This window comes from Pristis pectinata, chromosome 20 (assembly GCF_009764475.1).
Source record: "Pristis pectinata isolate sPriPec2 chromosome 20, sPriPec2.1.pri, whole genome shotgun sequence".
Lineage (NCBI taxonomy): Eukaryota > Metazoa > Chordata > Chondrichthyes > Rhinopristiformes > Pristidae > Pristis > Pristis pectinata.
This window is the reverse complement of record NC_067424.1, coordinates 8491530-8517211: the sequence shown is the minus strand read 5'-3', so window position 1 is coordinate 8517211 and position 25682 is coordinate 8491530. Positions and strand designations below refer to the sequence as shown.

At 41.9% G+C, this 25682-nt stretch overlaps 1 protein-coding gene across 1 annotated transcript in view; it reads left to right on the top strand.

Moving 5' to 3' along the window:
- Positions 1–25682, top strand: part of LOC127580675 (guanine nucleotide-binding protein G(t) subunit alpha-2) — a 44090-nt gene that overhangs the window by 8850 nt on the left and 9558 nt on the right. The window contains exons 2-5 of the mRNA XM_052034374.1: positions 11966–12008; positions 17322–17463; positions 20720–20877; positions 24269–24397. Of these exons, the coding sequence (XP_051890334.1) occupies positions 11966–12008; positions 17322–17463; positions 20720–20877; positions 24269–24397 (472 nt within the window). The remainder of the gene's footprint in view (positions 1–11965; positions 12009–17321; positions 17464–20719; positions 20878–24268; positions 24398–25682) is intronic.

The window sequence follows — 25682 nt, the reverse complement described above, 5'->3', positions numbered from 1 at the left end:
CACTGTGTGTTTCGATGTACATGTGACTAATAAAGATATCTTATCTTAGATTGATAGATTACTGGAGATTAAAAGCAGCAAAGGGTGACATGAGGATAGGGCAGGAAAATGAAGCTGATGTAATCAGCCATGATTGTGTTCAAAGGAGGAACAAGCTCATGGACCCAGGTGGATGACCCCTGGTCCTTTCTTTTATGTTCTTCGTGCACACATCGCCACCAAAGGTTATGCAGTCATACAGCATGGATACAGGCCCTTTGACCCATCGAGTCTGCAACGCACATAAGCACCCATTTACACTAATCCTACAATAGCCCCATTTTATTCTCCATACTTTCCCCTCAAACTTATCCCAGGTTCTACCATTCACCTACACATGAGGGACAATTTACAGCAGCCATTTGGCATGTCTTTGGGATGAAATTGGAACACACAAAGGAAATCCACGTGGTCACAGGGACAACTTGCAAACTCCACACAGACAGCGCCCAAGGTCAGGTTTGAACCGGGTCACAGGAGCTGAGGAAGCAACTCTATAAGCTGTGCCACTGGTTCTTCATTAATTTTCATAATAACATTTTTAAAATATATACATAAGAAACACAAAAACGTACATGGATTTCTTTGCATCATAGTGATGTCAAGTGTGCACATTCAAAGTGTCATCAAGTAAGTATATTCGTAGAGTCATCAGGTTAATAAAATGTACAAAGCCCCAATGCCACTCAAGTAGCCTCTGCAAAATACACTCTTCAAGTGTTTGAGGGGCTGTTACACAGGACCCACCCCTCAGTGTTGAGTGGTACCAGGAATTTGATTTGCATTCCAGCCCTCACCCTTTCACTGTGCCCACAGCAAAAGGTTAGTGTTTCTCTAAGCACTCTTCCCATCACTTTAAGGCCATCTCAGACTGCTCAATGGCGATGAAGTATGTTTGAAAAGTAGTTACCGTCGCAGCACAGGAACAGTAACAGCTAATTTGCACGTAGTGAACTTGTAAAAACACTGTGATAATGACCAGGTGGTTAATTTCTGTTAAGTTGGTTGTGGGATAAATATTGCCCAAGATATGAGAGTTTGAAGAAACTTGCTGTTTAAACTTCACTGGATACAAGCCTAACCTATCAACAGAAACAATATCAGCCAATCAAGTCACACATCTGCTCCCAGGATGGCTCTTCTTCCCTCAAATTCATCCTTGGAACTAGACTAAGCTTTAAATCATCGACCTTAATATCTTATTTCATGGGTCAGTGATTAACTTTTCTTGGTAATTCCCGTGAAATGTTTGCGGTGTATTACTGCACTAAAGATATAAGCTCAATGGGATTTGAAAACCTGCTTCAAGCAGCAGATAGATTTTAGAACCATGTTTTCATTCTGAAGGTTTGCTTCAATCTATTGACATCCAGAAGCAGGTTACTTATTCTGATCCCAAAGGAATTTTAGCTGTGTTGGTAAAACAAAAGCCCACAGCAGCTACTTGGAAGGTTGTGCCATGAACTTTGCATTGCCACAGCAGGGGTGAAGCTGGGAGCAGACCAAGACTAAAAACTTATAGATAATATATGAAGGACAAATGCAATTTTGCAGGGCCTGCATTGGAAATAGTTTCACACAAAACCATAAGATCTTAACGTTAGAAACAATTTCAATTAGCCTATCGAGCCTGCTCCTCCATTCAACAAGGTCAGGGCTGACACAACCTTGGTCTCAAAACCACGTTCCAACTCTCTTCCCATAACTCTTGACTCCTCGTAGCTTAAGTGTCTGCCTGTCTCCTGCTTGAATATGTTCAATAACTCTACCTTCACAGCTCTCTGGGTAGAAAATTCCAAATGTTCACAACCCTTCGAGAACAGAATTTCCTCTTCACCTCCATCTGTGCGATGCCTTATTCTGAAACTATGCTCCTTAGTCCCAGATATCTGCAAGATAAACATCCTCTCAGCATCCACCCTGTCAATACCCCTCAGAGTCTTATATCAATCAGATCACCTTCCATTCAGCACTGGCGACTGGGGTTCATTTCCCGCTGCTGTCTGTTAGGAGTTTGTACGTTCTCCCCCTGTCTGCATGGGTTTCCTCCGGGTTCTCTGGTTTCCTCCCACATTCCAAAGACGTACGGGTTAGTAGGTTAACATGGGTGTAATTGGGTGGCATGGTCTCGTTGGGCTGGAAGGGCCTGTTACCGTGTTGTGTAAATGAAGTTTAAAAAAAGTTTTAAAGTTTGTTCATGTGTTAACCCTTCATCCCAGGAATCAACCAAATGAATCTTCTTTGTACTGATTCCAATGCAAGCACACCCTTCCCTAAATGTGGAGAGTAAAACTATACACAGTATTCCCAGTGCTGTCTCATCAGTGCTCTGTAAGGTTACATCATAACTTCCCCACTATTATACCCTATATCCCTTATTATAAAACCCAACATTCCATTACGCTTTCAAATTATTTGCTGAACCTCAATGCTAGCTGTTCATGTTTTGTGCACCAAGACCCCTAGATCTCTTTGTGCTATTGTATTTTGTAGTCTCACTTCACTTAAACAACAATTTACTTTCTCACCTTTCCTCCCAAAGAGATAACCTCCCTTTCTCCCAAATTATACTCCATCTGCCGACTTCTTTCCCATTCACTTATCTCATTTCTAGCCACTTGTTGACTCATTGTGCCTCACAAATTGCAAACCCATCTATTTTTGTATCATCAGCAAATTTAGCTACAGTGTACTCAGTTCCTTCGTCCAAGTCATCAATATAGATTATAAATAGTCAAGGTTGCAGTACTGATCAATGAAGCATCCAACTAGTTACTGATTGCCTATCCAAAAATGACCCATTAATCCTGATTGCTTCCTGATAGTCAACCAGCTTCCTATCCATTACCAACAATTCAGTGCACTCTTATCTTTTGTAGCAGCCTTTTATGCAGCATTTCATCAAATGTCTTCTGAAAATCCAAATGCACTGTCTACTGATTCCCTTACCCGACCCCCCCACCCCTGTCTTTTTCTCCTCATAAACTTGTAGCAAAGTCAAAGACTCTGTCTGACAGTAAAATTAAACTGAGAGAGCTGGATGAGGTTTGGGAAATGACAAAAATCTTCAGAGTCACAAAATAGTCACAGCATGTATCGATTCTAAGGATTACACATCCAGCCAGCTGCACGCCTTCACTCTCTTCCATAGCTGCTTAAATTCTGAAAGGAGGCTCCATTTTGCACATTGCAATTAAATCTCCCTCCACTGCACCCCATAGCAGTGCATTCCAGATCAAACCACTCACCGTCTCAAAAGGTTTCTTCCCCACCCCTCCCACCCACGTTACTTTTGTTTTTGTTTAAACCAATCATTTTCATTCCATATCTTCTGGTTCTTGATCCTGCGCCAGTGGGACCAGATTTTCTCTATCTGTACCCTTCACACTCTTAATGATTTTAATCACCTCTATCAGATCTCGACACAAACTCTGTTGCTCCAAGGACCACAACCCCAGCTTCTCCAATCTATCCACATAACTGAACTCTCTCACCCCTGGAATTATTTTAACAAATTTCTTCTACACCTTCTCTTGAGCCTTCACATCTTTTCTAAAGTGTGGGGTCCAGAGCTGGTTGCATTATTCCAGTTGTGGTCATTGCACCCGTGCATACATATATTTGTGCTTATGAAAATGAACCTTACTTTGACTTTTTTTGACCAATACTGGCTCATCATGACTTCCTTACTTTTGTGTTCTGTGACTTTATTTATAATGTCCAGGATCAGCCTCTTCTTAAGAATAGGTAATTTGTACAATGAACAAAAAGCTCCTTCCTCAACACTGCACCAAACAACAACAGATTGTACCAACAGGAAGGCCATGCACATTTTCAGAGGTTATTTGCTTCTTATGCAGCCAGGAGCAAACTTCCCTGCTGTCTAACTTTGGAAGCCAGCAAGGTCACTCCACCATTGACGTGTATATAAGATGATGTGGCCTCAGAAGACTGCAGTGCACAACTGTCCCACTTCATTTGGCTGATCTCAGCTGAAGCAGGTTGTGCAGGAAGAGTCATCTGAGGGAATTTAGGGATTTGCGGTGGGAGGTGCAGGAGGGGAGACTGTGGCAGCATTTCGACTTTGTCAGATCAGCTCCTTATCCACTAAGGGGATTTCTGTTGGGAATGAAGAGCTTAACCTGCCAGCTCAGAACTGGAGTAAACATTTAATCAGCAAATACACTGATAAGCCAAACAGGAGGTTTTTGTACAGCCTGTTTGTCGTTCAGCTTTCCTTCAAATCCTCCTCTTCCATATGCACAATGTAGAAGAAGGCAGGTACTTCCTGACCGAGACCACCCAGAGGATCCCTCCTCACCTCCCTGAAAGTATACCTGTGGCCAGACCACCTGAGAATGCACTGGCCCTCCCTCTCTGGCCTGATCATTATCTGTCCATTCTGTCTCTCACTGGAAGTTGCTGCATATTGTAACTACAAAGTCCACATCTCAGCTGAGGTGCTAGGGTTGGTCTGGTAGCAACAGGCAATTTTAGCCCAGAAATTGCTGGTGCAGTTAGGGATTGAGAACAATATATTCAGATGCATTTCTCATGCTTTAAATCTGAGCCCAGTTATCAGTAATAGATTAAAAACTAAGAATAGACTAGGAACATTATACAGGCATATTAAGGATCTACTGATACCACCAAAACTTATTTAAACATTGATCATAAAATGTAGAAACTTTCAGCAGGCCATTTAGGCCATCAAGCCTGTACTAGCCCATTGGGTCTTAGTGCTGTCAATGAGATTACTTGCCATCTAAACCCAATGCAATCCATGCAAATCAGAATTTCGTGCAGTAGGTTAAGGAGTTGTGAATGACACTGGATGTCAGGAATGTCTGGTTTACTTTGTACAGTTGGAAAATTGCCCTGTTAAAGTATTAAAGTAATTCGATAGGCATGAACTTTACTTTAAAACACAGATGGTGGAAAAAAATGGGGATATTCCAAATGTTTTTCTATCAGACCACATTACTGAATTACTGAATCACACATTCTAATCTTGCTGCATTATTTAAGTCATTTATTAGATGTGTATGTTATTGCCCATCCCTAATTGCCCCCGAGTTGAGGAGGTAGTTAAGAGGTAACCACTTTGTAGGGGTTACATCACAGAGTGGGTAAGGATGGAAGATTGCAAAGCAAAAAACTGAAGATGCAAGAGATCTGGAATGAAACAGAAAATCCTGGAGACTTTAAGAGTGAAAGCTATGGCCTTCCTTCAGAGCAGGGGCAACAGATTTCCTTCCCCGAATCACATCATTGAACCAGATGGATTTTTAACAACATTCCTGTAGCTTTGTTCCTTTCCTTAATGGAACTAGACTTGCGTTTTCCTAAATTCCAGATTTATTTAATTACTTGAATTTAAATTCCCCACGTACTACAATAGTATTTGAATTCATGTTTCTAACTCAATGGTCCAAGCTCTCATTACTTGCCCAGTAACTTAACCATTACACCACCATACAATGTTTATAATTGAAAAGCTGTTCACTGGTATAAAGTTCCTGAGGATCTCATGGAAAGTGTTGGAGACATGCAAGCCTTTCTTTTACATTGAATTATTGAAATTTATAGCTATCTAAGACATGACTGGTCAGCGTAACCCCACATCCCAGTTCTCAGTCTGTAACCAATGGGCTACTCTATATCAAGTGATCCTCAAGGTAAATTCTAATGTGGTGAGGCTTTCTGCATTTATCACCTTTTCAAGCAGCAAGTTCCAAACCTAGTCTGTTCTTTAGATCAGATATTTTTTCTCCCTAACTCTCCTCTCATCTGTCCACCTGTTAACCTATATCTGTACCCTCTGTTAATGGAAGTGGTCCTTATCAACTGTTCAATCTCCAATAAAACTACACTCTTCATTTAAATCTACCCTAGAACTCCCTTTTGTTTTGAAGGAAACAGCCCCTGAGCCAATCTATTCTTATAAACAAATCTCTCCACCTCTGGCAAAATCATTTCAAAATGATAATTGTTGAGCTATTTGGGACCCTGGTGGACTGGTGCCCAAGTTGGTCATTTGTAAAGATAGGAAAAACCAAAGAAAATGCAATAGAGAAAGTACTTACTAGAGTAGGAGGAGACATGTGTTGTAGAGACTAGCATAGAACATTTGGGCCAAATGGCCGATATCTGGACAGTAAATTGGGAAGTTTTGGGTAACATGCAGTTTTTGCACCTGGGAGCTCTATACTTGCCCCAGGGTCTAGCAACTTATGAAAACTATGGTGCATATCAGCACAAACTCTAGACTCCAGTTCAGGCTTGAGAGTGAGCAGCAGATCTCAGACTGCAAGCCTCAAACTCCTGTTGGTACACGTGTACCTGATGTGCAAGTGCTAGCTGGAATCTGCAGCCACTAACCAAGACCCCTCAGGATCACCGACTGTGTGATAATGATCAGCCAGAGATCACTTTCCCCTGCAGTACAAATAGCAGAGACTCGTTGAAGATACAACAAGACCCATTGATGCGCAAGAAACAGGAAGCATTTACTTATTCTCATGAAAGCACAGGACCTTCAATTTAATAACCACAGAGAGGGAGCAAATGCAAAGACAGTGTTCATCAAAGAGCAAGAATGGGACTCAGATTAATGCCGACCTTCAATGATCAATGGATTTTCTTCCTCTTTCGTTTTAGGTCAATGAGAGAGAATAGGCTGATTTTACAGAGCAGATTTATCTGAGTCATCCAACCAGCATAGCAACAACTAGGCGATGCTGAGAGCTCCAAAATTATGCAGGGAGGATGAAAATTTGCATGTGCAGAGCTATTTTAACTGCAGAATTTTAACAAAAGTTTTTGCAACTAAAACTATTGCAATATTTCATAGTTGATCAATCTGATGGGGTGTGCAAGCCTTAAACCGAGATTACCAACCTCTACTATCAGGTAGCCTTGGAGAAGGTACAGCTCTTTACTACTGGAGAAAGTCAAGAGTGACCGGGGCGATGTGTAGGAGTGTCTCAGTTGGTGGGGAAGTAATTAGTTATACTAGCCAATTAAATAAATTAAATGGCAGACATTCCTGCCTGTGGAAAAGCATAACTGTTTTAGCAACAAAATGTAGAGCAATTTCGCCAAGCAGAAACAACCACTTTGTACACACAGTTGGTGAACAAGTCTCTGTTGCTAAACAGGAGGTCAGATTTTGTAGCTGTAATAATGACGAACTTCCCAGTCGTTAAACTAGTACCACCTTCTGGAGTCTGCAGCTTAGTCTGCAGAGAAATTTAGAGCTGCTCTCTTTCCATCCTCCTCCAGGTTATATGTGTTTTGCAGTCTCCTACTTAATCTTGAAAATTCTGTCCAAAAACCAAGTATTTGCAATCTATTATCACTATAAAATATTCCAAAAAATGTACTGTTTTTCATTAGGAGGAAATGGGTTTTTAATGTTGTATGAAGTCATGACTTCTGTTTACAAACCTCTAGGTCCTCTTTAAAAAAAACATTTTTTATAGGGAGTGGTAGATGCGGGTTCATTTGTAACATTTAAGAGAAGCTTGGATAAGTACATGAATGGGAGGGGTTTGGAGGGATATGGTCCAGGTGCAGGTAGATGGGACTAGGCAGAAGATCAGGTCAGCATGGACTAGATGGGCCGAAGGTCCTGTTTCGTGCTGTAGTATTCTATAAAACATAACAGTATGGGTTTCCTCAGGATGTTGCAATTTCCTCCCACATTCCAAAGACGTGTGGGCTGGTGGTTTGATTGTCCACTGTAAAACGTCCCTCATGTATAGGCAAGTGGTAGATTCTGAGGGGAATTAATGGGAATGTGGGGAGGATAAATATGGGTTAGTGTAGGATTAATGCAAGCAATTCCAGGATGGTCAGTAAGGATTCATTGGGCCAAAGGGCCTATTTCTGTGCTATATAACTCTATGAGATTTTGAACCAATATATTTATATTTTAGAAGACTTTTTGATTTTGCATCTGCCGCTCTACTCTTGTCTATGTTCCAGTCTTAATTTTCATGCTTGAAAATGAGACGTGCTATTTCCATCCTGCGTTTCCTGAGAGAATTCTTCATCGTGGTTGGCTGCTTATCTTGTTTGATATCATCATTATTGCGGGACACTGTGGAGCCACCAGAATATTAACTGGGCTCAAGGAAATGGAAACCATAGTGCAGGAATCACAAAATCTTCATGCTCAGCTCTCTTCATGGTCTTTAACGATCATCATGGCTTCACAACTGACTGCAAAACCTGACACATTCTGATCTTACCACAGGAAAGGTGGAAGATGGGAGGGGTGGGGCTGAACCCTGGTAGCTGTCCACCAAATGCCACTTAACGTTGTATGGGGAATAGGAGACATGAACTAAAGATTTAAATTTTAGAGTAGAGAGTTGTATATTTTCATTGGACACATTTCTTTCAATTCAATATTCCCTAGCCGAGTCATAAACTGGCCAAACTCAAAACAAGAGTGGAAATTTGGCATTGTTGTCTGCCAGGAAGCAGCTGTCACATTTTAGATGGAGGATTATGTTAGCCTCTTATAATCCAAGGAGATTTAACTATACCTGTACCAGTACTAGGAAGATGCTTCTTTTATAATTGAAAGAAGAAAATAACAGGAACATATTTGTCAATTATTTCTGCTCAATACACAGCAGGATAACAGTTTTACAACAGTTTGGTTTTGTACATCACAGCAAGAGATGTTACTGAATGGGAAAAGGATTCTTCTATTGGTAGCAGAGTTGTTTTCAAAACTTCCTTGAAGAAATGCAACATCCCCACCAACATCTGCCCTGTGATTGTTCAAAGTGGAGGAGGAGGACCTAGGATGATATTTAACTCAACAGGGCAATGCTTGAAGCTTGAGGGAAGCGAGGGGAGCAAAAGTGTGTGGAGTTAGTGGTTTCTTATATTTATTTCTGACTATATATGTCTGTTACAACATTTGGCGTTTTCTGATCATTTACTTCAAAGCTGTTTGTGGGAGCTTACTATGTACAAATTCACTGTCTTGTTTCCCCATACTTTAAAAAAAATGTTTCGTTGAATGGAAAACAATCAGGGACATCCAAAGCACACAGAAGGAGCAATAAATATGCAAGTCATTATTCTGACATCATTTAACATAGTTTTATACCTAAACATCTCAGACTTATATTTATAAAGCACCCATTACATAATAAAACCACTTATTGGAACTTCACAGGAATGTTTAGCAGACAAAATTTGGCATAGAAGGAGATGTTAACACAGGGAAAGTAGTAGATTTCACATATATCCCTCGAGAAGAAGGAAGAGGTAGAGGGAGAACATAGTGCATAAAAAGCCTGCAGGGACAATTGTCATCAGGGATGCACAAGAGGAGAGATTTGGAGGAACGCGAGTATCTTAGGTGTCGTAGGGCTGGAGGAGATCAGAGGTAAAGTCATAGAGCATGGAAGAGGTGCACTGTCCACACCGACCATCAAGTACCCAATTACACTGGTCCCACATTATTCTCCCCATATGCCTATCGACTCCCCCCAGATTCTACCACTCACCTAAATGAGAGACAACTTGCAGTGGCCAAGTAATCTACCAGCCCACATGTTTCTAGGATGTGGGAGGAAACCAGAGAACCCAGGGCAAACTCACATGGTCACACAAGCAGCACTGGAGGCTAGGATTGTAGCTCTACTGTCTACACCCTTGTATTACCCAGGTATGGAACAGGAAATTCCATGCAGGGATTTGAAAACAAGGAAAAGAAATGTGAAATTGAAGTGTTGCCTGAAAAATATCCAAAGACAATTGGCAACACATGGTTGACAAGGATATAGGGAGACTTAATTTTGAGTAAGTTAACATTAATGGAAGGTCTCACTGTGATGGCCAAGTTAATTGGTGTTTATCAAAGAACATCAGTTGTTTTATTCTATTCAAACATCAGAGAACCATTTACCTTTCAGTATAGCCACAACTTACATTTAATGCACAAAGGATCTTCCTGATACTCAGTACCAAGGGCATAGCATTTGGATACTTGTTGGGAACCAAACTCAGCACAAATTTACTTTCCAAGACCTGGTCCTAACTGCTTCATGAAACTTTAACAGATACTTGTTACAACCATATGACACCATGGTTAATGAGGTGGGAGCCTTAAAGCGACAATCACCCATTTATAGAGAGAGCTCAGTGCTTTACAATTGAAGTAATTCTGCTCTCTAAAATATTTTTCAAAGTAACTGTATTCCACACTGATCATTAGCTTCTGATGATCACATATACAACTGCCCCTGGAATAGTGCTCTTCAGATGGATTGGTTTAAATTAGTAAGCAGGTGCTCTTGAACACATAGGTTATCCCATTTCCAATAATCATTATGGAGAGAGGGTGGGGCAGAGAAAAGAATTTTGGAATAGCATCCCTTTAAGGAAATCTTTATCCAAGAGTCTAGACAACCTGCTTCCCAGCTTTGTGTAAATTGGCTTGAGAAACCAAATAAAAAACAAGTTCTTTCTCCTGCTCTTTTAAATGCCAGGGGCTTCTTAAATCATTCTCTCCGTTTCTGGATGAGCACTAGTTCTCTTTTATTCCATTGCAGGGAGGCAGTTCTGATAGTTAATGGAATTTTTGCATTAATTCTTGACATTTTCCAACATCTATTGGAGTGCCCCTGCATTTACAGAGAGTTTATCGATTCAGAATCAGGTTTACTATAACTGACTTATATGATGTGAACTTTGTTGTTTTGTGACAGCAGTACAGTGCAAAGACAGAAAATTATTCTAAATTAGAAAATAAATAAATGTGCAAACAAAAGGAATAACGAGGTAGAGTAATTTCCATTGCGCACGCAGTGCTGATCCTTCAGACTTGACCTGATGTTGTTATTTAACTCTTGAGGCTGTCATATGGAGCAACTGGTATCATGTCCAAAGGCCATTGAAGGTTGCCTGTTTATCCTCAGTTTCATCCAGCAACATTCAGACGTGTCCAGCCCATCAACTACAACCGGCCCACTTGATGCCTATTGAGATTGGTGTCCCTACTGATCTACCAGTGGAAGATCAGTAGAGCCACCTGATCTCCTGGTGGTGGGCTGTATTGTTCCAGTAATTCAGTCTCCAGTAGCAGACCTTTGGATATTTGATGGTCCGCAACTTCTCCTTAACCATCCGTGTAAACTGCCTCAATTAACTTTAGAAAACTTGCCTGCAATATGAACAAAAACTACAAGTCAGACAGCATCTGTGGAAAGTCAATACGCACAGATTTAAAATTAAATAAAAATGCAAATACTGGAAATTGGAAATCAAGACATGTTGCAAACATTCAGCCAATTGGGCAGTATCTGTGGGGAGAGAAGCTGAATTCATGTTTCATGGCAGAGATTATTTGCAACTAGGAGGGACAATGATTGAAGATCCCACCACATTGTTTTTCAGAACTGGATTTAATACCATCTTTCAGAGGTAATACACTCACCATACCAGACAGTTTCTCATCTCAACAATTCTCATAATATATGAAGGGCCACAACAACCTTCCCACAGTACTCTGAGCCCTTGGGGTAGTGGGGAGTGGGGAGTGGGGAGTGGGTTGGGGACCTGGAACTGGAGGGACAGAAGGGTATTGCTTCAGAATAGGAGTGCCCATTCAAGATGGAGAAGGGAAGAAATTGCTTCCCCCAAATTTTTTGGCGTTCTCTCCTCCAGAGTGTTATAGATTTTGAGTCATTTTATATAATTAAGACCGAGAAAGATCTTTTAAGGAATCAGGGGTTACAGGGAATAGACAGGAAAGTTGAACTGAGGCCAACATTAGATCTGCCATGATTTTATTGAATGATGTGGCTTGGTTGAGTCACCATTTGGCCCTCTCCTCCTATCTCCTGCATTCTTATGGACAACTGCTATTTGCAATAACCATTGTTTTTCAATCTTTCAGGTGCTGGTGAATCAGGAAAAAGCACCATCGTTAAGCAAATGAAGTAAGTTCAAATTTTCTCCTTCTAAAAAGATCTAAAAGTTTACTGGTTTCACTGACATGAGCCTACAGTTTATAAAACAGCACTCCAATGTTAAAATAGCACTCCAAATGCAAACATATGTGTACCTTTTTTTTGCTGCTTGCTGCAATCACTTGCCATTTACACAGCTCACACATTGATATGTAACAACATCTGCAGATCAAACTGTGCGCGAACATTTCCTCCCACTTGTAGAATATTCAGATTATAAATTTACGCTCACAGGCAGTTCTGCGGTGCGCCATCCTTGCCGAGATTTAACTGTTAACCACAGAGAAAGTGAAACCACGCTCATCTGATAAAAAATGCACAGATTATTCTCATAAATATAAAGCATTTCTGTTTTCTCAAACTACACAGTAATGTGCGCACACACAGCAAGATTGTCAAATGAAGCTTCATTTAATAATATCTTTAAGATACAAACTAGTTATGGAAAAGTTCCTCACATTTCTTATTCTTTCTGCGGTATAGGATATATTCAGCCCACTGAGTTGATGCTGGCTCACAGTGTGATCCCATCAAGCCCAGTCCCCCGCTTATTTCTCTGCAACCTATCTCTCCTTCACATCCCCAACAACTCCAGCCTAATTCTCCGACCACACTGGTTTAATTTACAACAGGTAATTATCCATCTGTACATCTTCAGGATGTGGGAGGAAACTGAAGCGCCCAAAGGGAACCCACGCGGTTACAGAAAGAACATGCAAACTCCACACAGACACCTGAAGTCAGGATCAAACTAAGGCTGCGGAGCTGTGCAGCTGTGGCACTACCTACTGTGTCATTATGCTGTTCCAGTCATGGACAGGAGACAGTCTGCTTCCTTCCGAGTATTGGTCAATGTTGTTAAACTTGAAAAGTTAAATTCTAGTCCATGTTGATTTTCTTATTTTCTTTATTTCCTGCCACCTTTTTGTGGGTATGCAGTAGAGTGATCTCTCGGCCTTAACTGTGTGAGTTTTTTCCTGGGAAGAACTTGACTGCCAAGAAAGCTCTGGCCACACTGTTCCTAACAGTGACTTGTTCAGATAGCGGTACTGAGGTAGGGTCAATTTACCTGTGGATAATATCAGAAGTTCTTGTTACTGAAGTTCTTTTACATAGAAGTTGAACAGGATCAGTGTAGGTGCACAAAGGATAGTTACATTGAACACTTGTGCCAGCTTGGGTCCCAGAGACTACTGGAAATGTGGATCCATGTTCTATCTCTCAAGGTTTGGTGAGACCTGAGATTTGGGTTCATGACTGGAGCTGCAGAGAATCATCATGACTGCAGCATCTGGGAAGGGTGTCAGGCCTTAAAGGACCCCGTCCCAGGGTAGCTATAGATCAGCTGAATAAAAAGTTGCCGTGGCATAGAGGAACTCTGCAACAGGAGAGGGAAGCAACAGGATCTTCAGTGTGTGTGGCCAATATCCCACACTCCTCCTTCCACCACGTGATTCACTGTTGGTGTCCCGTGCTGAGAGTGGCCCCTGCCAATGTGAGGTGTGGAATGATGACTGAGCCTGAGGTCACAGCATGGTGCACTGAGGTGCAAACAACTTGCAGGCTGCCCCCAGCACATTCTCAGTAATGCAAAAAGACACATTTCACTGTGTGTTTTGATGTACATGTGACTAATAAATAAATATCTAATATCTAGAATGTGAGTCCATCAGAAGTTATCACCAGAGTTAAAATAGTGGCCTTTTAATTTGTGTTCCTTTGAGGAATCCGACAAGTTTGCACTTTCAGCAACAAACAAAATGCTGCAGGAACTCACATGGACAGAGAAATGGACATTCGACATTTCGGGTGAAGGGTCTTGAAAAGTCAACTGTCCATTTCTCTCCACAGATGCTGCCTGACCCACTGAGTTCCTCCAGCATTTTGTTTGTTGCTCCAGATTCCAGCATCTGCAGTCTCTTGTGGGTGCAGGTTCACTCCCTGCCGTTTCTGTGACCGTCTTGTGTGGGACGTCCAATTTCAGTCAGAAGTGAGGATTAAGGCTGCAGTGCTGACAATGTGACAGGCCAGACAGGTGGGTGTGAGGCCAGATCAGTAGGATCCCGTACAATTTTGCCAAGACCAAGGTTTCAACCTTCAGTAATCAGTAACGTGATTCACTCTGGGTAAAACTGATCTTGGATTGTGTGGCAGGCAGTGAAGAAACAAGCACTGTGCAATCCAATTTCTTGTCTTCTGTATTTAACCAACAAAGGTTTGTACACTGCATGGGTGATTTCCTCTTTGCTGGCTGGCACTAAACAAGCATGGGGGTGGACCACCTCCTGTACTCACTTCTACATATTTGGTTCCATTCACTTCACTGAAACCCAATGTCCAGCCTGAGTAATGTCGGTGACCAGTGTTCACAGTCACATTCATTGCAACCGGCCAAAGACAAACTTATCCCCTTTCTCAGGCAGCACATCGGGAAAGAGGATGGGAACTCAGGAGGGTTTATGCAAGTGCCTAAGCAGCAAAATAGTTGTTCAAACGATCTTGCCCCTTAAACAGGAATTTGTAAACTAGGAGGTTAAGCGTAAAATAAAGAATCGCTGACATTGGGCAAGGGGAGATCTTTACTGATCCCAGCCAGGTTGAAGAGAAATTATTTAAAAAGTCCGAAGGCTCCTCTCCTCAGAAATACTTAGCAGAAAGGGGAAGACATATAGGATCTTGGAAAACTGGAAAAAAACCTGGAAACTCACCAGACAGAAGTGGGCCATTTGCCCCATAAAGTCCATGTCAGCCAACAAAGAAGGAAAGAAACATCCCACTTCTCAGCTCTTGGTCCGTAACTCTCAGGTCACTCCACATTAAGTGCTCATCCAAAATGTGAAGTGGAATTCTGTCTCCATTACCCTTCAGACAGTGAGGTCCAGAGCTCCAACACCCTCTGAGTGAGGATATTTCTCCTGAACTCTCCTCTTATCCTTTTACTTAATAATTTAGTTTATTCCCCAGCCAAAATGCTGCTGTATTCAGGAGTCAGGCAGAATTCAGATTGAACAGTAGTTCTGTCTGACCTGAACACTTGGGTTGGATGATTCACAAAGAGGGAAATATTGCAAATTTAAATGCAAATGCAGGAAAATAGTGTTAAAAATACCCACCAATTAAGGCAGCCGTTGTGGAGTGAGTGAGACTATATCAAAACTAAATGAAATTAACAGATATTTAAAAGAAGATCAAGCATCGAGAAGAAGCAATGCACATAAACATATATGCACACACACACACACACACACACAAATGCACCCACACATGTGCACTCTTGCACATGCTCACACACACACACACACACACCCCTCTTCAAACCTTGTACAGTAGGAGGAAGAGATCTAAATGGAAGATGGTTAAGTGACAGAAGTGCTAGTAACCCTCCAGATATATTAATAACAAAATGAAATTATGTAAAACTGAGAGGGGTGAGAGGTAAGGTGCAGAGATGGAGTCTGTTCCTCTGCTGCCACCAGAAGCCCAGGTCTGCACTGTGCAGCATCTCCAAGAAGGACTGCAGTAATTATGAAGATGTTTTTGACAGCATCTTCCAAAGCATGCCGTACAAAGACAAGTGCAGTGGCCTCACAAGAATGACACCCTCCCCAGGTTGTAGACCATGTTGATATGCAAGTTTATTACTGTTTGATTACTCTAAATCCTGGAACTTTCTGCCCAGCAACACTGTGGAAATGTCTTCATTAAATGGGCAGAGCGACTCAAGAAAGTTCATCAACATAATTGTTCATCCCATGAGAGGGTGAGAAGGAACAACAATTTCCATTTCTCACACAATCCACAGGTAAGTCTTGAATTGGGGGAATGGTCCAAGAATATAATAGAAGCTGAAGAAGGCCAATTTTTCCCTTGTGCCTGCTCTGCCATTCAATGAGATTGGCTGATCTTTTCCCTCAAGTGCCACTTTCCTGCACTAACTCCATATCCCTTGATTCCTATAATATCCAAAAATCTATTGATTTCTGCGGTGAAAATACCCTGTGACTCAGGCTTCTCTTGGGCGGAGAATTCCAAAGATTCACTAACCTCAAGATGAAGAAGTTTCTTCTCATTTCAGTCCTAACTTATCCACTCTTTATTTTGAGGCTATAATTGCTGGTTCTAGTTACCCAGCTAAGGGAAACATCATCCCTACATGTACTCTGTGAGGCCCAATAAGAATACCAGTCCTGATGGAGGGTCTCAGCCCGAAACGTCAACTGTTCATTTCCCTCCATAGATGCCGCCTGAGCTGCTGAGTTCCTCCAGCATTTTGTATGTGTTGCTCCAGATTTCCAGCATCTGCAGTATCTCTTGTTTCTTCAATAAAAATGTTGCTTCTTTCAATGAGATCGTCACTCATCCTTCTGAACTTGAGATATAAGCCCAGTCTGCTTAATTTTAAAGGACACATCTCCATCCCAGGAATCAAGATAAAGGATCATTCACTTGAGAAAGAGACATGATTTTAACCAAGCAGTTGTGAATTTGAAATTCTCTATAGCAGATGTCTATAAAGTACTGGGATTGATAGTCTTTTGGTTTATTTATTTAAGATCTATTTAGTTATTAGTCATGTACATTGAAACACACAGTGAAATGCATTTTTTGCATAGAATGTGCTGGGGGGCAGCCCGCAAATGTCGCCATGTTTCTGGCGCCAACATAGCATGCCCACAACTTCCTAACCCCTACATCTTTGGAATGTGGGAGGAAACCAGAGCACCCAGAGGAAACCCACGCAGTCACGGGGAGAATGCACAAACTCCTTACAGACAGCGGCGGGAATTGAACCCAGGTCGCCGGCGCTGTAATAGCGTTATGCTAACCGCTACACGACCATGTTGCAAACAGAATCCAGTGGCATTGGGATCTGCAGGGAAAAGGATAGAGCTGGGATACCAACCATGATCTTATTGAATGGCAGAGCAGGCAAGAGGGACCATGTAGTTGACATCTGCTCCTATTTCCAAGGTTCTTAGACAAAGTAGAAAACAGGTTGCCAGCAAAGTCTCAAACTCTGTCAAGCCTTCATGGTGTACCATCGGAGGATTCCCCAGACCAAGGGAACACCATTCCTACCAGAGGGTAAATATACCTTATGGCACATTGACTGTGGAACACCAATTCCATCCCTGAGAATGTCTACAAGCCGAACTCCTGACTTCTCAGTGTACAGAAGGTGCACAGAAATCATTAGAACAGAAATTTAGGCAAAGAAAATAAATCTTGAAGGGAATAATTAACAAGCAAATAATTTATTCAATACATTGACTTTTCTTGTAGAATCATCCACCAAGATGGCTATTCAAAGGAAGAATGTTTAGCCTTCATATCCATCATTAACGGCAATATCCTTCAGTCCATCCTGGCCATCATTCGAGCCATGTCCACCATTGGGATTGATTACGGAAACTCAGCAAATGCGGTGAGCAAATACCCCGCTTTAAAAATATTGACAATAAAATCTTTTGAAATTACAGTGTGCTTATAATATGCTTTGATATTCTTGGACAAGAACAGTGGATTAGATCTAATGGCACATTGCAAGTAGCAAAAATACACCCTGCACTTGTTACAACATGTTCAAGATGTATTATACAGGCACAACATTGAAATTACATTGTCCTTACATTGTCCTCAGGAGATTTTTTTAACCCATAGGGTGGTCCGTTTACATAGGACAGTACAGCACAATGCAGGCCCTTTGGCCCACAATGTTGTGCCAAACTTTAAACCTCACCTAAGACCATCTAACCCCTTCCTCCCACATATCCCTCTATTTTCAATTCCTCCATATGCTTATCTAGTAATCTCTAGAATTTGACCAATGTACCTGCCTCCACCACAGCCCCAGGCAGCACATTCCATGCCCTGACTGTTTATGGAACAAGCTGCCAGAGGAAGTGCTTGAAGCAGGTACAATAACAATATGTAAAAGACACTTGGACGAATACATGGATAGGAAAGGTTTAGAGGGATATGGGTCAAACATGGGCAAATGGGACTAGTTTTGGTGGGCATTTTGGTTGGCTTGCACTGGTTAGGCTGAAGGTATGACTCTAGGACTCTAGGACTCCCACAGAAACAAGCCCTTTAGCCCACTGAGTTCACACTGACCATCAAGCAGCCATTTACACTAATCCTGTTTTTTCTTCGCACATTCCCATCAACTCCCCCCAGATTTGACCACGCACCTATGGACAATTTACAGTGGCCAATTAACCTACCGACTTGCACATCTTTGGGATGTGGGAGGAAGGCAGAGCATCCAGACGAAATGCATGTGGTTACAGGGAGAATGTGCAAACTCCAGACATGGGGCACTTGAGGTCAGGATTGGACTAGTAGAGCGGCTTTGTGTTCGGATGCATTGAATAGTATCATTATCAAAATTGGCCGTGAGGATTAAACAGGATGTTTCCTTCAGGAGTAAGATTTGCTTAGTTTTCAGTATACAAGTGAAGTTCACAGCCTGAAACTGCCCAATGGCCAAAATAAAACATCAGTACCTGATGTAATGTATGTAATAACTTGTATTTCTGATTTTTTTAATACTGCCATTGAGCCGAGGAACGAATGACCTGCCTATCACTACCTCTTACCTGCATCTACCTATCACCACCTTGTGCCCACCCCGCCTCCCCTCTTTTGTCCACCTATCACTGCTTTGCTTTTCCCTTCTATTTACTGACCTTCCCCTTTTCCTATCTTCAGTCCTGACGAAGGGTCCTGACCTGAAATGTTAACTGTCTGCTTTTCTCCACGGATGCTGCCTGACCTGCTGAGTCCCTCCAGCATCATAGCGATTTTCATCTGTATGCAAATGCACACTTTTTCATTCCAGAAGAGAGGAAGAGGTCTATTTTGTTTTGTTCTGTAGGTGCTGGGACAGACTTGTTGATGAAAACCAGTCTCAAATCAAACCAGGCAGCAAGGCCTTAATAGAGTTACTTTAACTGTGTTCCACCTCATTCCCATGGTTCAGTGGTACACATCTAACAGCTAGACTCAGCAGCCAGGTGAAAACATTGCAGACTCTGTCATACTTTGAGATGGATTGCTGGACAGTGCAAGTATGATGTAAGCATAGCGAAGATGTGGCAGGATTGCAGAGCTGTGGAATCCAAGCTGTGTGCAATCAGTGGGTCGACACTTAAGTTCAAGCAGGCATTTGATATTCTCCAGGCAATAGAGACAACAGTCAAGCACGCACAGGATTTGCAAAGTAACCCACTGAAGGCCCGGGTGTTAGCAATGTGGGGCTTAGCTCTTTGGCATCTTCTAAATTTGCTAAATTCCTCAGTAGGAATGGAATGAAGTGTGTGCACAGTTCCACATCACCTAGCCTCAAGGCTCTAGCTGGAAAAGCAGCTCAGACTGTTAAAGATCCACTGAAAAAGATGGGAGTGAGGTTCAAGCTTATACCTGTATGCTTATTTCACTACTAGAGAACACCACACACAACTATAGGATAGACACGTGCTGAAGTATCAATAGACAAAAGTGGAGGTGGCACAGAAGCACAGCTGCTAGAGCTACTGACCCACAACTCCAGCCACCTAGGTTCAGTCCTGACCTCCGTTCTCCTTGTGACTATGTGGATTGCTCTCAGATGCTCCAATTTCCTCCCATATCCCAGAGATGTGTGGGGTGGTAGGTTAATTGGCCACTAAAGATTGCCCCTAGTAAGCAGGTAAGTGGTAGAGCCTGGGGGAAATTCATGGGAATATGGCGAGAATAAAATGGGAATGGTACAGGATTAATGTAAATGGGTTCTTGATGGCCAGCATGGGCCTGTTGGGCTGAAGGGCCTGTTTTTGAGCTGTATGACTATAATTCCTTGGCAGGTATGTCAGAACACACTGCCAGAGTTTTGTGCTATTATGTGTTTAAAACAGGAGATGTGGTAACAACAACATGGAGCCCATGAATACAGTTTTGAAGTGAATGACCTTGTACTTGTGCATAATGACACCCGAGGAATCCAGTTATTAGGATATGGCATCAATGCACTGGACTAGTCTCATTTTGTGCTTCATCTGGACATAGCCACATGTCACAGTGTCATTGAAGTGGGACTTGAATCCTTACCCTCCTGACCCAGCTTTCACTGAGTCATAGTTTGCCAGTTCTGAAAAGGGTCTTCAACCTGAAATGTTAACACTGTTTCTCTCTCCCTGATGCTGCCTGACCAACTGAGTAGTTCCAACATCTTCTGCTTTTATTACAGATTTCCAGCATCTACAACTTTTTGATTTTCACTTGTAACCATTTATGGATTATGCAGTAATATCAGGTTGAACTTATCTCCATTCTAACCAACTAACTTTCCACATTGATTTTCTTTTATAAATAAACATTGTTTGCTTTGGAATAACTTTGGAACAGATGAAAGACAGCGAGGTACATATAAATTCATGCTCAGCTTTATAATTAAAGCCAATATAGCAGCATATGTTTGTCATATTTGCTTATGAAATTTGTTTCTTACGATTTCAATGGAACCAATATTAATTCACATTTGCTATTTCGAGTCTAGCACTTGCAGCTGAGAGTGAATTTCAACCCCACTGTGTTCAATGATTTCAGGCTGTTTGATATCATCACGCACCAAGTGCACCTTACGTTGGAAGTGTTTTGATTGCTTACATTCCTAATTTTGTTCTCCTTTGTGTTTCTAGGATGCTGGGAGACAGCTGTTTAATCTTGCAGATTCCATCGAGGAGGGAACCATGCCTAAGGAGCTGGTGGACATCATAAAGAAGCTGTGGGCCGACTCAGGGGTTCAGGCCTGCTTCGAGAGAGCAGCGGAATATCAGCTCAATGATTCAGCCTCCTAGTATGTTCAACCCACGAATTCATGTTGGCTAGATATTGCTACCAGCCAAGTTGTCGGATGTAAACAGTGCATTCCTGTATTTTATTGGAGGGATTCATCCCTTTGTCTAAATTGGTTGCTGATTCCATTAAAATAGTGGAGACAGGAATATCATGCAACCACCTATTTAATTTTATTAATCATTTCTAGACTCTTTTAAATAAATGAACACAACACATGTCACTCCTACCATGAATGACATTCTCTTTCCCATTATGTTGATGTTTTGTAGCTTATGTGATTACCATTAATTCATTTATGACAATGTCTTAGAGTTGTAAAGTCATAGAGTCATCCAGCACATAAAAAGGCCCTTCAGCCCATATCTAGACCGCATGTTTTACTTACCTACACCGATCCCAAGTTACCACATTAGGTCCGTATCTTTCTATGCCTTGGTGATTCAAGTGCTTGTCTAGATACTTCTTAAATGTCTCAGAAAATCTGCCTCCACGCAGCACATTCCAAACTCCAACCTCTGTGTGAAACAGCTCCCCCTCTCAGCTGTTCTGAACCTCCTACATCTCACCTTAAACTGTGCCACTATGGAAAAAAGATTTTTACCACCTACCCTACCTTATGCCCTCATAAATTTAAATACCTCTATCATGTCACTCCTCAGCCTCCTCCACTGCAGGGGGAACAGCCTAATCAATCTCTCCTTATAAATGTAAGGCTCCAATCCAGGCAACATTCTGGTGACTCTCCTCTACACCCTTTCCAGGGCAATCACATCCTACCTACAATGTTTTACATGCATACACAGAATGCATGATCATGGATAGATGATAGATTATTTTCTCCCTTCTCCTGTTAATAGAGCTCCCTCCCTCCAAACACCCACACCCACACACATACATGTCTCCATTTTAGCAACAAATGTAAGCCAATGGCAGAGATGGGACAGATGGAGGCACTTTTGGTAGAAAGCAACATGATTTATCATTTAGTAAGTGACTGGTGTTGTTTGGGCAATTCTTTTCAATTAGAGCTCTCTTTTTAATAGCAGGAAGTGAAGAAGTTATTTGCTAATTCTAATGACTTTCAGTGTCGAGTACAGTTTAGGGTGTGAAAATCAACACCTCTGGTCATGCTGGTAATGAGTGTAATTTAATGCACACCAGTACAGCATAGTTAACCAAGTGAACCAAAATACATAGCACCATAGGTGATGGTGTGAATGATAATGCCTGGCTGGGGAAGGAGTTGTGTAAAGCTGATATAAGTGCGGAAATTATGCGATTTCCTTTTTATTCTCTGATACAGCCCAAGATGTTACATATCAAACCAGTAAGTAGACCTACTTCGCCTGATACAGGTACTTGTAGGAAATGTGTTCCTGTTTAACAAATGATGACTTAAATTCAGTATATATTTAATTTAAAGAAACCCAGCAGAATTGAATAGCTGGATAGGGTGACCCTGTTCCTAAGGCTGACTCTAATTTAACCGTGCACTCAGTAAACCGAAGGACCTAAGGGCCTAGAAATTCAATCACAGGGCTTTTCTTCCCAGGATTATCATCTGAAAAATGGTTTTGCCTGGAGTGAAATGTGAAAAGGACCATTTTCCAGACAGTTTTGCTCCACACTAAAAAGTAGAAATTTGGAGATACTTCACGAACAGAAGGAGAGACTATTGCACTTTCTTGATCCATCCTTGACATGAGGCACCCTTGCAACTCAACACAATTTTCCAGATGGGAGTGCACAGGATGAGACTATTCCACATGCAAAGCTTTGTTTGGAGCATTGGATTGTCTAGGGACAAACTGTCTGAGCCCACCATGATTTACTAATGCCGCACTGGATTGGGACTCCTTTAGGTTAGTCCCATACTTCTCATACTTACATTCCATCTTTTTGATTCATTTATCCCCACATTACACTAACCTTCCCACATCTGTTCCTGACCTCTCGAGGCCCAGCCTTGAATCCCCAGGCTCTTTAATCCCTGGATGATCCCAACGCTTTGAACCTCAGAAATCCTTGAAGGATGCCCCTATCACCACCCTACTCTCTAACTTCCCATTCAGATCCAATCCTTAGCTCCAGTCCTCATCCTCTCTTCCCCACTAAACTCTGGACCTAGTCTTGGACCCAAGAAGCACAGTTTCCATTGTGGAAAAGTACAATCTTCATTCAGTAGCATCTAAGGTCTTGGGCACTAGAATTCTAGGTCTTTCGCTTAGTTATTGGAAAAGTCATGTAGGCACAATAAGCCTGACCCATTCTCTTAGGAAAGTTCTGTTGTGTATTTCTTTCTTGTGTTCCTTAATCCTTTCTCTCTCCTCAAATCATCCTTTTATTCTCAAACATATTGTGGTGAGTATATGGAATGAGCTGCCAGAGGAAGTGGTTGAGGCAGGTACAATAATGTCATTTAAGAAATTGTTGACATTTAGGGTCGGAACCCTGTATCAGGACAATCCTGATCCTAATCAGGACAGGACCTGATGCAGGGTTTTGACCCAAAATGTTAACAATCTGTTTCTCCCCACAAATGCTGCTCAACCCACTGAGTTCCTCCAGCAGGTTGTTTGTTGCTCCAAGTTCCAGCATCTACAGTCTCTTGTGACTCCAAGCTTTAGAATGGCATTTGCTGGGAAATAGCCATCAACTTGCAGTGGGGTTTCTTCCTTCACTGGACGTCAGTGCTTTGGGGAAGTTCATGGTTTGAATAAATGAAACCATTCTACAGCTGTCAAATACCTTCACCTATGTACCTTCAGTAATCTCAAGATATCTCAAAGTAATTCACAGTTAATTAAATACTTTGTGCAATCATTGCGTTTGCCAAATAATTAGTGCAAGGTTCCACACTGAGAGAGAAATGACCAGATAATTAGTCCCTTTACTACCATTGATTGAATATGAATCTTGGCCAGGGCACCTCCCAGAGTCTTGTTTAGTCAGTGCTGGCAGGACAGATGGATACCTGGTTTAATACATCATACAAAAGGTAGAAATCTTTGCAATGTAACACTTCAGGGTCAGCTTGCACTAATTCTCCTTCCACTGGACAGTGACTGGAAGCTATTGATTCAGGGGTAAGGGTGGTGTGATCTGCATTATGGCCCCTCTGAGATGTATCTACAAGAACTGCAGGCTGCAGAGAAACATAACAACGCAGCTGAGGTTTCTGTTGATTTTGCCCTGTTTGCTTCAGCTCATCACAGTAAAGAGCTGGAAACAGGCCCATATATCCTTAGCATTGAATCCTCCTACCACAGTTAAACATGGAACTTTTCCTGACAAATGCTGTGTCAGCAATTGGAGCCTTAATATGGACATTATTAGAATATTTAGCTTTAACAAGTATCAATAAAAAATGTGATTTTTATTTTCATCAGCTACTTGAATAATCTGGACAGAATCACTGCTCCTGACTTTATTCCAAATGAACAAGATGTCCTGAGGTCCAGAGTTAAGACCACAGGTATTATTGAAGAACAGTTCTCTTGCCAGGACCTGCACTTCAGGTAAGGGCTGGATGATCTTGTGACTTAATCCACAGCTCCTGCCATGTAAAGGTTCCTGATCTACCAACAGTAGCAGAGCTTAGATGTATCCCATGAATACACAAAGATCCGGGTGAATTAAGTGGTCTGCAGTGGTCCACTGCTTCTAACCATTCATCCTCTAATGTATGCTGAGATATTTCATAGTGAGATTAATCTCGCAGCATTATAATCCATATTAAATATGATTCAACATACTTCCCCTAAAACTTGACTACTAAGAAGTTGCACATTTTATAAGCCATTTGTCCTATGGTATAAATCTTGATGTCTAAGTGTAAACATTATTCTTATCAAAGTGAAGGGATGTTTATGTTAGGGAATATAATTTTCCAGAAACGGGAACCACATAGCAATTTTTTTTCAGGCTTCTTTGATTGAAAATTGATTTAATCTGGAGTAAATCACATTTGCAATCATTTCTGGGTCAGGACATTTGAGTGTGACACTTCCTGTGGTCAAGTTAGGACCACATGGGATGACATCATTCCTTGTACAGCGCTCCCATTGGAGCATGTCGTCCTGAGGGTGTCTATCCCAGAGCGCTCCCTGGAGGACATCCAAACAAGGTGAGCTGCAGGTGTGAATCCCAAATCCTTTGGTTACCTCACCATAAACGCCTCTCGTTGACCCTGACTCCTCTAATCACCCTTCAACCGTGAGATTACACTCTTTGTTTTCATTGACGCCATCCTCCTCCATTCTCACACAACTCACCCCATTTTACTGGAATTCCTAGGAAAAATTTTCCTTCACAGGAATCTAAGATCAGAAATAAGAGGACAAGCACCCCCATGCCAAGCTTGCACAGCCACGTACAAAATAAAGCACAGTAGAGTAGCAGTTAGTGTAACGCTATTACAGTGCCAGCAACCCGGGTTCAATTCCAGCCGCTGTCTGGAAGGAGTTTGTACATTCTCCCTGTGTGTCTGTGTGGGTTTCCTCCGGGTGCTCCGGTTTCCTCCCACATTACAAAGACCTACAGGTTAGGAGCTGTGGGCATGCTATGTTGGCGCCGGAAGATTGGCGACACTTGCAGGCTGCCCCCAGCACATTCTCAGTAACGCAAAATGGCACATTTCACTGTGTGTTTCTATGTACATGTGACTAAGATATCTTGTATCTTGTCTTATCCTGTTCTCTGTTATATGCTGTAGCTCACCTCCAACTGCACAGTAACATTAATTTAAAAGCAAACAAAACTTGTAGGTGCTGCCTAACCTGTGGAGTATTCCCTTCACCGTTA